The sequence below is a fragment of the Colossoma macropomum genome, unplaced genomic scaffold (assembly GCF_904425465.1).
Source record: "Colossoma macropomum unplaced genomic scaffold, Colossoma_macropomum, whole genome shotgun sequence".
NCBI classification, from domain to species: domain Eukaryota; kingdom Metazoa; phylum Chordata; class Actinopteri; order Characiformes; family Serrasalmidae; genus Colossoma; species Colossoma macropomum.
In genome coordinates this window covers 33,404,381-33,419,738 of record NW_023494802.1, presented here as the reverse complement: position 1 = coordinate 33,419,738, position 15,358 = coordinate 33,404,381, and the positions used below count along the sequence as shown (strand labels likewise).

The 15,358-nt window shown below is 38.4% G+C and overlaps 1 protein-coding gene across 1 annotated transcript in view; it reads right to left on the bottom strand.

The window, feature by feature from the left end:
* syt6a (synaptotagmin VIa) overlaps window positions 1-13,752 on the bottom strand; it is a 28,480-nt gene extending 14,728 nt beyond the window's left edge. Inside the window, exons 1-2 of the mRNA XM_036592145.1 lie at window positions 13,561-13,752; window positions 7,828-8,386 (exon numbers count right to left, since the gene is read on the bottom strand). Coding sequence (XP_036448038.1) covers window positions 7,828-8,386; window positions 13,561-13,739 — 738 coding nt within the window. The 5' untranslated portion in view covers window positions 13,740-13,752. The remainder of the gene's footprint in view (window positions 1-7,827; window positions 8,387-13,560) is intronic.
* Between the last annotated feature and the right edge of the window lie 1,606 nt (window positions 13,753-15,358).

The window sequence follows — 15,358 nt, the reverse complement described above, 5'->3', positions numbered from 1 at the left end:
CTCACACCAGCCGTCCCCGGGTCTCTTTCATTTCCTACCATTACTTCTTCTCCATAATTGAACGGACCAAAAGAGCAGATTTTTTTGTCCTGCGGTTGGTCTGATTTCTTGGCAACGAAATGGCCAGGACAAGTAGAGCCACTGCAATGGAGTCACATTATTTTGCCCTTTTCATTCCCATTTAGGAAAGGATTGCATTAAAATGTGTCAGGGTGGGATTTACTGCCTTGTTTTTTGTACTTGGGTTGGATGGTAATAAGTTAAATTTAAAAATGAAGCTAGTATTTATAAAATGTGTCAAATTTCCATGTCTGAACAGCCAAATAAACACATTAATGTTTGAACAGCCAAATAAACACATTCAACTCATTTATATTTTAAAGGGGATCAACCCCTTTCATGGTGAGGGAGCTCACCAATAGATGTTGCTGATAGAAAGAGGAGAAAAATCAGAGGAAGACATGGCTTTGGAAATCACTTGCAGTCTGAAGTTTCCTCAGCATGGAGCTCTATTAGCATGCAAGTTGCCATTAACCTACACCAGAAGGAATTTGATGAAAGCACGTTAGCATGAACATCTGTTAAACAACAGGTAAAGTAGTTTTTAAAACTACTAATAACATTTGAAAAAGCATATGAACTAAAAATAAAGTAGAAAGTAGATCAAAGCTGTAGCGGACATTAACTTAGCCAAAACGCTACAGGCCCAAACACCTCAGAACATGTTGGATTTTGGCTTTCTGTCACCACAACACCAGTCACTTGACTTTTGCTTTCTAAGACATTTGTTTTTATCATCAACACAAGTTTCAGCAGAGCACCAGTTAATCAGAATCTAACCTGCACTGTGGTGGGTGGGACTGCTTGGGTCTGTAGCCTGCTTGGGTCTGTAGCCTGCTCAATCAGACTACAGGTCCAAACTCCACAGAACAGGTTTAAATTCGCTTGACTTCACTCCCTCAGATTTGAATCATTATCATCTAAATGTGTGTCTATCCTTTAATTGGTCAGAAGGGTTAACGGTGCTTAGGGATGCCAGGTATACAGCTTTAGACCAGACAGTATGGTTTTCAACACCGTTATGTGGTTGGTACTGTTGACCGCACGTTACAATGTCTGATCGAGTCCAACTCTAAATGCATTCCCACTTGTTGGAGTAGATAAGGTGCCATTCTAGCACTCTCTCTCTCTTTCTCTCTCTCTCTCTCTCTCTCATTCACTCTAAACTTGGGCAGGGCAGAGAATTAAAACCTGCTGAATAGGTCTCTATGTGCCAAATACTTGAATGTGATTGGTTGAAATGGCCTGTGCTTTTGTAATAGTTTCCTTTTTAAATGTTAACTATTACAAAAGCACAGGTCATTTCATTTCAAAATGAAATATATATTTATATCTAACTACATATTCTTTATGGATCATTCTACCCAATTAGTTCGAAGACTGAGCTCAAAACCCATTTTTGACTTTTAACTGACTTAGACTTCAGACTAAAATCCTTTTGCTTTGAATGACCCTACAACTTATGTTAATTTTATTTAAACAAATTATTTAACATTCTATTTTGTTTCGTAAGCAGCGACAATTTTAGTTAATTTTGAGAATAACTCAAAACCACTAGTCAGTACATGACAACTTGAGCAGCTGTACACACAAAAAATTCTTATTCTCCTTTTCATTATAACACAAAAAAAGTTTACTTAACTGCAGAAAAGATGTGTTTCGGTAGTGACAATGATTAATGTTACACACTGATTTTCAGACTTCGGGACACATTTACTTGGGACAATGGGATCTAACTGCTCACTATGTGACCATGAGGGACAGGGATGCAGTCTCACCTTCTGCTCTAAAATGTAGGTGTGTGGCTAAAATAAGACCCCACCCATGGACTAAAACTCTTGAGACAGCATTTTAATTTTTTTTCTTTATTTTTCACCTCATTACTCATGATGAATCTAAACCTAAAGAATCTAAATATTGAAAAATAGCACTGAAAATAGAAAAAATGAAGTATTATTTTTCCACAAGTTGAAATAGAAAGTACCCTATGAATGATAACTTATATATGTATATATTTGGCATATTAATGTCTTTACTAATGCATTGGGTTTAAATAGATCTTATCATAATCCTTGTAAATATTCAAGATCTGAATACTTCATTGTTTTTTAATATTTTTTTTTCTGTTTGACTGAACTAATTCAGCAGTATGGTCCTTATATTCCAAAGCAGATTTTAAACTATAGCTTCAAACTTTGTACTTTATCCTGTAATCCTGTCTTGCTTTCATCATTGTAATGTAGTAATATGCTTTGTGGGCTGCCAGCCTTACCCTGATACATGACTTGTAATTCATGGTTTAAATGGTGCAACATGAATGCCTCATGTTTGTGACATATTGGATGCTTGGTGAACATAATCTAGCCCCCCTCCCCCATCCCCTGCCCCTCGCCATTTGTCCGGGTTTGTTGCAGCTGAAATCTGGCAACCCTAGTTGTACTAAATCCAGGCATCACTCTTGATGGCTGTGACTTGTCGGGACAATCCCTCAACCTGATCCCCGAGCTCTTCCCATTAAGCGACTAATTGAGTGTAAACAGCTCATTTCAACAGAGCCTTCTGGGCCATTGTACAACATCTTTTATTTCACTCTTGGTCAAAGAAAGAAAATGCCTTTGCATCCTTTTGCCAAACGCTTAGTGTCAGCAGTGCGCTCTCAGAGTTTTGGCACCAAATGGCCTGCCTGCCTCAACAGAATGTGTACATTGTTCAAGGGGCAAACAGCCCTGTGCCACCGAAGCAATAAGTGGAGGCTTATCGACCCACTCCACAGAGCAGAGGCTGACATCTGGCGATAGGAGATTGAGATCTATTGACAATGCGCTGAAGCTGTCTTTAACTGTACACATAGTTCAAGACTGCTCAACAGCAGTCACAAAGGTAAATGTTAACACATTTGAAATATGTGTTTTGCTACTTCCACAAGAAAACTTAATATAAATGGATACCTGCTTTTTATCTGGGCTTTTAATGTCTCTTCATGTCTCTCCAGCAGGGCTCCACCATATATCCTTCGCCAGTCATTATTGCCATATGAGCCTTCACAGAAGTCAAACTCCGTCACACAGCACTGCTATAGAGCTCCTCTGTCACTGATGAAATTTTTAGCAGAATGGGCTGTTACCCAGTGTCTGTGGCTTTGTTTCGCCCTGGCTAAAGGAAGCACAGTAACTTCATCGCTGTTACTGCTTCATGAATCCACTTCTTCTTCAGTTTGGAGCAAAAACACCTGTTTTTTTCATCAGCTTAGTGGCAAAAAGACAACTAAACATTCCACTATAAATGAGAATGAAATGTTTCTGGAGGCCTTTTCTCTGTGTAGCAGCGCACCAATGTGACAGTCACTCCCAGGGTAGTCTTAGCCTCTTATGCTTCATTCACAGGTAGATGACGTGTCTGATATCTATTGCATGCTAAGCTGGCCACAGCTGTCAGGTTTTTGTCACTCTGATTAGCTATCCGCCCAGCCTTGTGTATGCATTTCCATGGAGAGGGTTCTATCTGTCCAATAGGAAATGCATGACTGCAAGCAGTTGTGTGCTACAAGTATATTGGAGTGAGACTGAAAAAGTTTGTTAAGTTCACGGCATAACATTTTTACAGGTTATTCAACAGTTTTATTTGAAGCATTTAGTAGCTTTTAAGTGCAATATCCTTGTGAGTTTGCTGACACTTCTGTTTCCCACAGGTTTGTTTTGGATGCAGGCAGCCCAGTTTTGAAAAATTGCTGTGCTCCAAGATGTCATCCTAAAACAGTTTGTCTATGGTTGGTTATTTTGCACGTCAGTCAAATGGCCTTTTCTATCAAAGAAGGCAGTTCTTGGCAATGTAAAGTGACACAAATGCACCAGACGACAGGGCTGGGCAATTCTAGCACAGCACTGTCAGTCCATTACTTGAAAATTTGATCCACTTTATTACTTAATAAGGGTAGATGATGAGAACAGAGTCTGACCTGACATTAATTAGGCTTGTGTTGCACTCTCCTCCCAGGGGAGATCACACAGCTGAATGCTGGGGAAGAGTTCATATCAGTAGTCCCCCCATGCCCCTCAGTATCCACTAACTACTGCTGATGAATCTGATAGATCTGTTTCAGATGTGCTGCTGGGAGTCAATGAGTTTTCTTATCTAAACAAAACACATGCGCACTGTCCAATATAGTCAATAAAATGTTTTCTGGTCTTCGATTAAGGGACTGAGTGTGTCATGAGCCATGCAGTTTTCTAAATAACTGCAGTTTAAAACTGTCAAAGTGTAAAAAAAAATCTATTGCTGCAAATAGAACTGTTTATTCAAAGTGCTGCACGTATACAATATTTATCACCAATAGTGGTCATGTTAAGTAGCCATTGTAGTAGCCAAGTGGGATCGAAATGGATTTGTGCAGCACTAATTAACTTCACCAATGAGCTTCACTCATGCACATTCCACTCCGTGAGGAGTGTTTAAAACTCAGTTTACAGTCATCCAGCGGGACAAGAGAAGACAGTTTTAGAAGGTTTTAAACGCAGCCTGATCCGTGTTGGATAGTTAGAGTTTTAGCTTTAGAATGTGACATCATTCCATAGCTTGAGCAATCAACATAAATCAAGCTTATAATGCAATGGGAAAATGCCAGGGAAATTCTTATATGTGGTGTCAGCAGCTTGCCCAATTGATTGTAGTCAGGGGTAGTCTTCGAGCTAGGCAACATTAGGCAGCTGCTTAGGGCCCCCATGAATCAAAGGCTCATGAAAATACAAATCAGAAATATGTGCTGATGTAATTTTATGTAGAGATTGTTGTATATATTTTGTGTAAAAATCTTTTATCTCCATTTTGACATTTTTGCTCAATTTGAAAATTCTAGTTAGCCTTTGCATTGTGTTAAAATTAAACAGAAATAGTCCACAATTTTTTGGAAAAAACTGTTACACTAACTTACATTACAAGTTAAGAATGAGCGTGTTTACATGCACTCAGTAATCCAATCATAATCGGATTTCGGCAGTTTTCTGATAATTCAAATGGTCATGTAAACAGTTTACTATGATCTAGAAATCCCATTAAGAAATCGGATAAAGAGAGCTGGATTTTAGCTCAATAAGCGGATTTCTCAGTGATGGATACTCTTACTCTGATTTCTTTCAGATTTCTTAGCCTGCGCATGTGCTAAACAGACCAGAAATAAGCAAGCAGTGTTGCCGCAAAATGGCAGCAAAACACTTTTGAAGCAACACTGAAACCAACTACATGCTTGACGAAATGAAGGATTAAAATATGCTTCATCATCTAGATGATGTATGTTCATATTTCCAGGTAAAGTGGCACCATTTTTTTAAAAAAGCAATGGCATCAAGTTTGAGTTTTACATTACGATTACGTCACGTCTTCTTCTGTGAGTTTATTGGCCGGTTGCAAAGCAGAAATTCGATTACAGCCTGACTCATGTAGACCCGGAGTTTTCCCACTGTCTGATTGCCTGAGTGCATGTAAATGCATTGATCGGATTACTGACACAATCTGATTTTTTTTTCAGTTATTGGATTATTAAGTGTACACTCAATGTTTCTTCTTCTCCTGTAAAGTTCCCATTTTGGAGATACAAGAGTTAGTTTCAGCAGCAGTGATATACACATGCAGTAATGTGCAAACATTTTCAGCATTTAAGAAAATTCTATTTAAAAAGCTATTTATCTTAGCAGTTTTACTATTTCCTCAGAAAAACACTAATATCAGAAAAAATACAACTGCCATTAATATAAAAAGAAGTGATTTAACATATGTTATTATTTTTGTTTAAGCATTTATAAACCTCTCCACAAGGAAGGCCAGTATTATTTGTAGTCATCGTCCAATACCTGGTTTTGCTAATTAATAATTCTTCAGGTTAATGAATTGTATGGTAATGTAATTTTATAAATCCATCTGATGTCTGGAGATGTCCAGGAGAAATCAGGAACCAAATTTGGTTGTTCTAATTAGTTCACTAGATATCAAATACTTTTTTAGAAAAAATAAATCCTAGTTACTTTTTACTGTATTAACATTCATTCTAAAATAATATGGTGGTTTTACAAGTGGAAACTCACTTACTGCCAAAATAATTGGTCAAACTTAAATGGAGTTTAACATACTAGAAAAAAGTATAAAATAGGCCACATTTAAATTATTTTTTTTTCCAATATGTTACATTCTGCAAATAACAGTCAACATGCATAAAAAATGTAATTGTAAAATTTGTTCTATGTAGAAAATATGTTAACATATTACTCAACCAGAGATGCCTTTTGTATACAATCGTGCTTCATGTCAGGAGTATTAGTGTCTTCTGCCTTTAGCCCCTCATTTCCACTCTTTCATTCGGAATTGAATGAAAGAGTGGAAATCGAACTGACATAATGGAAAGAAGTTTGAGAATCTGTCACATGAAGGCAGTAGTGTAGATACTTGGACTGAGTGGTATTACTATGTAAGGTTCTAAACCTCCACTAAAGGAGTGTGAACCGCGAATCAGAACACATAATAGAAATCAACAGCCTTATGGAAATAATTATCCAATATTGTATTTTGAATAATTTAAATAATTGCTAATGTTATGCAATTTTTTTGTTCTCTCTTTGCACATGATTTTTTTTATGGCTTCACCTTTATTTAACCATTCCTGTTTGTGTGTGCAATCATTGTAATCTATGCTTAGTTTAAAAATGTATACATATAAAAGATTGCACTTGATTATAGGCTGTACATGAAGAACATCAACTAATTCACTACACACATACATGCTTTGAAGAACACTTGGAAAGATAATCATGTACATTTTCAGTCTGGCAGAGAGAGCTGCTGTTCATGCAAATACAGGAGGTGTACTCTGTGGTGGAGAGCAAAGTGGACAATTTTGTCCAGAAGAAGGGTGCCCACATGCCAGTTAGGTAATGCTTTACTTTCCCACCAAACTACCTTGAACCACTAGATGTTATCAATCTTACTTGCTATCTGTGCAGAATATAGGCACTATTACAAATGATTTAATAATGCTTGAAACTAGCCCAGTTGGTAATGATATGGTAATTATATTAATATCATGGAAATTGAAAGACTCTCTAATGCTACAAGTGGTACTTCATATATTCATTCATTTAAATTTGGATCATCATGATATTGTTTACTGCAATCATTTTGCAGATGATAATCATTTGTCTAAATTTAAGTTATCGTCCAAGCTTTCAATGCCAGTGGACAGTTGCTTCCATTAATAATAAGCAGGGAAGCACTTTAAAAATGAGAGTCCATAACTAACCATATCACTGCTGTCACACAATAACCTTGTACCTGTTTTGTTTTTTTGCATAATTTGAAAAGTCTAGTCACCCTTTGCCTTGTGTTAAAATTTCATGATGGATGGTCCAATAGAAATGGTCCAAAATTACTTGGAACAAAATCTTATTACACTAACTTCTGCTGCAAGTTGTGAACATTTTTTTCTTGTAAAGATTCCCTTTTGGAGATATGCAGCTAAGAAAGAATTAAGAGTGTATAGCTGTGTCAGGTTTGCTTTTTCACTGTGACTATGCATTAATCACTGAAAGCTACAAGTGTGTTTCTTATTTTTGCTTTAAGATATGCTGAGTTGTTCTTATCTGGGAAAGACTGAGGGCTTCGGCCTTGAGGCCAGTACAGGGAGAAGAGGATGAGGCCTTCAGCTTCTCCTAGCACCAAATAGAGATGAGGTTGAAAATGCAAGCAAGGTGATAGCATTATAATAGAAAGAAGAGGCTCCCTTACAGTTGTAGCGTACTGAATGTCCTTCCATATGGAAGTCTCCCGGGAAAGATCGGACACCTCCAGCAAGTTGTCCACCTCAACCTCACCGATCATGTCGTGTCGGGAAAAGCGGTCAAAGTCGAAGACGCTGAGGTGGAGCTTCCTGACAGGCAGCTCTTCGTAGGGCACCGGAAACTGGAAGGACTCGTTGAAGGTGGGGTTGAGCGTCTTACGGTGGACCCGCGTCTGGAACTTCTTGCGGTCGGGCAGCAGGTAGATCTTGACATAAGGGTCCGAGCTTCCACACAGGTCCTTGGCTGGCAAGTCGAAGGCCTTGAGGATGTTGACCAGCAGCATCTCATTCTCGTAGTCGTAGCGGAGTGAGAAGTTGATCTTGCCACACGTCTTGCCACCTCCGTTCTTGGCGGACTCCTCGCTTTCCAGGGTGGCCTGCTTGTACAGCTCGGGCTTGATGCGGCCGATGCTGGTGGGCTGCTCGTCCACATCCACGTAGTCATTCCCCAGATCCAGGCTGCCAACCTGCATCTGACGGGGCAGGTGGCGTTTGAAGGAACTGTGCCTGTGGTAAGGCCGAGAGTGAGAGACAAACAGAGAGAGAGAGAGAGAGGTGAGACGTGGACAGGTGAGACTGAAACTCTGCTTTGTGATGATGTTAATGTTGTTGTGCTATCCTAGCTTTTTTCACTTTATGGGATAATAATTGTTTCTCTGAAAAGGGCCCCTTTACACTCTCAGAAAAAAAGGTATGAAACTGTCACTGAGGCAGTACTCCTTCTGCCACTGGGGTGGAACCCTGAAGGGTTCATCTCAGTACCTTGAGTCAGGGAACATAATTGTACCATAATCCATTGATATTATATTTTCTAAGGTGTCTTGACTCCACACACCCCGTCTCGTCTCCAGGCTTTTATTTTATTGTTCTATTTTAAAAGATTAGATTATGTAAAGGTACAAATATGTACTTTTCACCTGGGAAAAACTTCTATAAGGTACACAGTTGGACCTTAAAACCACCGTTGTACCTTTGAGGGTACATTTACATTGTTTGTACCTTGATGCACAGAACCCTTATTCCTAACAGTGTAGAGTGCAGACTCTGAGTTGTGTTGAATATAAAGTACAGTCCAAAAGTCAGAGATTTCAATTATATAACTTCCACTTAAAATGCCAATTAAGTACAAGTTATTTATTTTTCAGGAGGTACTTCAAATCAGGAGATACCCCCCGCGGGGTCTCAGGGGGTACTGGAGCCCAGCACTCATTGGGTGGAAAGACAGGAAACACCCTGGACAGGTACATTGGTATAAAAAAACCTAATTATTGGAGTACTCTACAAGTATTAAACATTTGGCTTCATGACCAAAATCACCTGTTTCAGGGGATCGCATTGTTTTGTGTATTTGTGCCAGTCTAATCACAGGCTACCCTCAACCAAATGTTTACCTTAATGCCAACACCACAGGCTGACCTGGTAAACAAAATCATTGTTAATATAATATATACCTGTAAAACGCATCCAAACCTTACCCTTAGCATAAAGACAACATGTTATAAATTTATCTTCAAATAACTGATGAATAAGAAAAATAAGAGCTAACATAAACCAAATCTGCTAAGAATGCATGGAAGTGCCACCTACTAAATACTAAATCCAGACTCTACTAAATTAAAAGCTGCCAGTATGAACTTCAAAAGGAGGGAACTGTTGAACTGGGATTATTTGGAGTAGCAGAATTATTGTGAGAAGCAGAAAATGCAACCAACTTCTAAGACTGAACTTTGGAGATGTGGAAAAATATCCCTCCAGATTTCTTTGTAAAACTGAATGCAAGTGTTCCAAAAAGGACAGAAGCTGTAATAAAGGCAAACAGTGCATTGTGAAAAATGATATATTTAGTTCTTGAGACTTCTGTGTAATCTTCAGTAAATTCTCATCTTTTTTTCTGATACTGTAAAAGGAATAGCTTTTACTTAATGGCCGTTTTGAGCAGAAATTAAACAAAAATGAGTGGTCTCAGACTTCTGCGTAGTATAGTAGCCAGCAGTACTGATCAACTGGGAAAGGTTCAGGCAGTAAGGGGATAGTGGGAAGAAATATTCAACAGCCACATCTTTAACACACATTAAGAAATAGTGAACAGGGAAATATAGAGAATGTGGAATGAAAGTGACATCTAATGAAACTTTAAATAATATTTCGGAGCTAAGGACCTGATATTAATGCTGGTGTGCATTCTTCTATTCAAAATTTAACAGTTACTATTAACAGCACTGTTGGCACCGCTGGTGGTGTAATTAATTTTGCTTCAATTGCTTTCCGTTGCCATTTATAATGAGCAACAGCAAAAAGATTTCACAGGCAAACTAACATGGGGGTCTTTGAGGGCAGCAGCAGGAAACTAAATCAGATGTTCTACTTTGACGTGCAAATTAAACACAGTGAACATTTTTTTTTTGGACAGAACAAGATCCAGGCTCTAATTCAGTTGCAGTAAGGATTAAGCACCTCCCAATTAACTGAACATGCACAAACAGCACTTGTTCTGGGATTATAGCCCAGTTTGGCATCAAAAGGAGTTTGTAGATACAGTAAGACTCAAAAAGAAACAGCGATTTTGTGAATTTGTTGACAATACAAGATCCTCTCATGTTTAGCTCACGTACATGTGTGGCATGTGTAACAAAATACATCATTTCAGTTGTTACGTTGCAACAAATTGACAGCAGATGAGCTAAAGACATGTTGGCTAATGACATTTTGCATCTCATTTTTAAATATTTTATAAGAAGCATTAAATTAAACTCAAATTGCAGCAATCTTACACATAGATCCTTTAAACAGGAGCCTCGAGGTGATCCAAAGTACCATTATGGGAAATTATACCGTGTAATAAAGCATACTTGCATAGATGTTTTTCTCATCCCTCTTAAGGTTTATGGTATCATCAACATCAAACTGTTCCAAATTGATGTCTTTTACGAGCAGATTATTAAATCTCGGCAGTGTAATATATGCGTCAGCAGGTCTGCTCCCAATAGCCCTTTGAACTCATCAGAATTTCAGGCACATATTAGCTTTAGAGGCCTTTTCACTGGCGGTGGCACTGCTGCGACTGCCTGCCCTGGTGAATGGTGTGGAGTAAACAGTCAATTGATGTAGGCCTCTAAATGAACTGCATCTGTGTGTGATTTTGAGGTATTCAGTTTATGGATTCCCATAAAGAGTTTGAAGAGACACTCTGGCCAAAATGAAAAATGTAACCATCTATAATCATGCCTACTCGCCATCAGTAGTCTTGAGAGTGAGATTTTCCTGTTTAAAAAACAGGAAGCCCCTCTTCTGATGATGTAACTTGAGGGTGGGAGGACTACAAGTAACTAAATCATTGATATGAATCATTTTTCACTCATTGCTCATTGAAACAACCAGTGAAAGTCTGTAAAAACAGCAGATTCTAAACTTTAAATCAGTACCTCATTTGTGTTTGGTAGAAGATAATACGTGCTTTAGAGAGGATTTTTGAGGGTGGTCTGTTTGATCTCTTTTTTAGCTAACCTTACTGCTAGAAAGCCTAATATGTCATTGCCCAGAGGAAAGAAATATTCTAAATGAGATCTCCTCTTAATCGCTTGTACTTCTCCTTATGGTAATCACCTCTTTTCTCCTAAGGGGGTTTTAGGAGAAACAATTCAGAAATCAATGATCCTTCATTAATACAATAATGAGATCTACTTTATTTCGTTGAGACAACTGGAACTGCCTAATTGTGGTACCTTTCTTTAAATCATCACAGTGGAGAGACAGGATTACTCAAAGGACAACAATGACTAGGCAGATGAATAGGAAAAGAAGCTAAAAGCTAAAGTTAGCAAGGTAGCTAGCTAATTATTTTACCTCAGGTTAGCTCATTTTCTCTGGCTGAAAGAGTAAAAAACTTGTCTCTGGGGTCCATTTGAGTTGCAAAAATGTAGAATCAGCAACCAAAGTCAGAGTTACAGTTGGTTGTATATGTTAGCTATAGATCAGTGGCTAGGCTAACAGCAGGATTAGTTGACACCACAAGGATTCCCAAGGTATTTTTGAGGATGGGCTGTTTTTTTTTAGTACTTTTTTTATTATTTATTTATTTATTTATTTATTTATTTATTTGTTAGCTAGCTGGTAATTACAGAAGAAAGTCAAATAGCTAACCTTAGCGTTAGGTAGGCAAATATCTTCGCCTAGGGAACTGATTACACAAATGACTCATCAGATGAGGAGGACAACAAGCTAAAAGATAAACTAGATAAATAGATTAACTCTAGATTTAGTCTGGAACTCCCCTTTAAACATTAGTTGTAGTTATTGCTGCCAATAACAAGCACATGCTGTTATTAGGTATGACTTATTTCTAACTCAATGCTCCTTGAAATTAGCGCTGGTATTTAAAATTTCAGAAACTTTTAATCAATACCACATTTGTGTTTGCACACAGACGATGTAGCAGGCTTTGCATACAAAATATGTATATGAATATGTTAATTTATGAATATGAATGTGTCTAGGCAGTGTGATGTGCTTTGGTACTGCATATGTATAAAGCATGTATGTGTTACCTGAGATGAAAGGCTTGGGTTGTATTCCCCATGTTCTGTCTCCATAGTCAGACACTAAATATTATAACAAGCGCATGTATGTGTGTGTTAACCTTACCACTAGGTAGGCAAATATTTTATTGCAACTGTATAAATGTGGAAATTGTTGCAAGGAGAGAACTGATTACACAAATGACAGCAATAACTCAGATGAGGAGGACAACAAGCTAAAAGATAGCAGTTAGCAGTGTAGCTGCCAGGATATCTAGATATTTCACCTCAGTTTGGCTCCTTTTTTTTGCAGGTTAAAGCTATCTAGCATTTTGTGGTGAACAGACTCAGGAACCAGGGTAAGCTTTACACCAATGTTAGCTTGGTTGTATGTATTAGCTTATAGCTTGGTGGCTAGGCTAGCAGTCAGGATTCATTGAGCACCACAGGGATTCCCAGTGGAGACTGAAACTGTAGACCTATGCCACCTGCTGGCTACATTTGAATCACCATTCATTCCTCCATAGGAAATTTTTTGATAACGGATTGAAATCCACTTAAAGCTAGAACTTTATAGAAATGGCCATTTTGCATTCATATAACCACAGTAATTATGAACACAATACAACTGCAATACAAAATGCATGCTGGGTATTGTAGTGAGAGAACTCTGATGAACAAACATAAAACAATCTAAAATAGTGAATTCTTTCAATGCAAAGAGGCTGAGGGATACAATGCCAAACTAGGGAACACTGAAATAACATGACAAAAAAATGTAACTCTAGATTTAGTCTGGAACGCCCCTTTAAACATTAGCTGTAGTTATTGCTGCCAATAACAAAAACATGCTGTTATTTGGTATGAGTTATTTCTCACTCATTGCTCCTTGAAATTAGAGCTGGAATTTACTCAAAAGTTCAGAAACTTTTAATCAATACCACATTTGTGTTCGATGTAGCAGGCTTCGCATACAAAATATGTATATGAATATGTTAATTTATGAATATGAATGTGTCTAGGCTGTGTGATGTGCTTTGGTACTGCATATGTATAAAGCATTTATGTGTTAGTTACCTGAGATGAAAGGCTTGTGTTGTATTCCCCATGTTCTGTCTCCATAGTCAGACGCTAAATATGTATAACAAGCGCACGTATGTGTGTTACCTGGTGGATGAGGCCGGCTCGGTGGTCTGTCTCTGCATGCGCTGCGTGCGCCGCAGGAAGTGCTCCCTCATGGAGAGTTGCACTTCAGCCGGAATGTCAGGCGACGTGTGGCTGATCTTCACCGCTGCCTCCAGGAAGCCCACGGGCGACAGGGACTCCTTAACCTTCTCCGCGGCCATGCCGATCAGGGGCTGCTGTGGGCTGGGCAGGAGGGAGGGTGGCTGCAGGCAGAGGCAGGTAGTAGCAGGGTTGGGATGTGATGGGACGCAAGTATTGGGAACACGTATTTAGAATACCGAATTAAAGTATCCATTTTTCAGTCCATGCTACATTTGGAAGAGGCAGTATTCAGAATACAGTTCCTTTTCACATTTTTAGGAGAATATTTTTAGAATACAACTAAACATACAATCTTTAAAAGAAACACCATCAATCTTTGTTTATTACCTTTTTTTAGATCTGCACACAGCATGTGGCAAACGGACAGCCTCCAAAGAGGAACTCAACAAATAACATTCTTGCTAAAGCCCGAGTAGATTGATAAATCAATACGATGATGAGTTATTTATCTGTGTTACTGAGCTCTGCTAAAGCCTGAGTAGACTGATAAATCAATATGATCAGTTATGAATCTCAGTGTTACTGAGCTCTGCTAAAGCCTGAGTAGACTGATAAATCAATATGATCAGTTATGAATCTCAGTGTTACTGAGCTCTGCTAAAGCCTGAGTAGACTGATGAATTATTGCGATGATCCAGTTAATTGTCTCAGATTTTCTGAGGTCTTTCAAGGGATGATTGAGCTGAAGAGTCTCCTAGGTAGTGGATATGTTCATGAGTGATTAAGTGAGAATCAGTGTTGTGCTGCACTAGTTTTTTTTGTGTGCAATTCTCGTTTTCTGTTTGATTTCCTTCTGTTCTTTTGATTACAAAACCTAGACTGCTTTGCTCTAACTCACATCTCCAACCTTCAGGCTTTAGCATTAACTTTTGCACCAAAAGGAACCCAAAAAAGAAGATTAAAGCCTAATTAGTTATGTGCATGGGTACTCAAAAGTAGTAAATAATCATAACCACTTTTCGGGTATTTCTTGTGTTTCACCAAGGGAGGGCGAGCAAAACATACAGATCAACAGTGAAATGCTGATTTTATGTTTTCACAAACCTTTTCACAGAAAGTTTTGCTTGACTTTGCAAGTAAGTACCTTATGCTTTGCTACTCCAAATCACGAGTGTTTTATGCTGCCTTCAAGTCATGTTGAAAATATAGAATTTACAAGATAAACACACACGAACACCACCACAATGACGTAATTGCTAGTGGGAAATTTTGTAATGAGCCCTGACTTTCCAAGCAAGTAGTGGAGTGTCAAGAAAAAAGCATTGTTTTCTAACGATAGTTTTATTGTAAACTGGGTTACCAAGTTGGTGTGACGTGACTAAGATGGCAGAGATAGTGTGGCCTTAAATGTAAAGAAGATGGGATGGTGTAGGGATAGTTAAAACATATTTCTCTGACAAACTAACATGTTGGCTCACTGCCCACTAGAGAGGAAAAAAACCACCTGTAGAAGATGATAAGTCCAGTGTTATACTGTAGCTGCAGTTTTAGCTCATTAGCTCATCTGAGGCAGTCTCTGTTATTTTACTTATCTGACAGGAAAACCAACCGATCTCCCCTGGCTGTTTCTTGAATAATAAAACATGTTTTGAAATGTATTCTTCTGCATGATGCTAATGTTTTTTTGCAACACCAGTGCTGTCACCTAAAAAGGTAAGCCACAGCTTAGCATTACTTC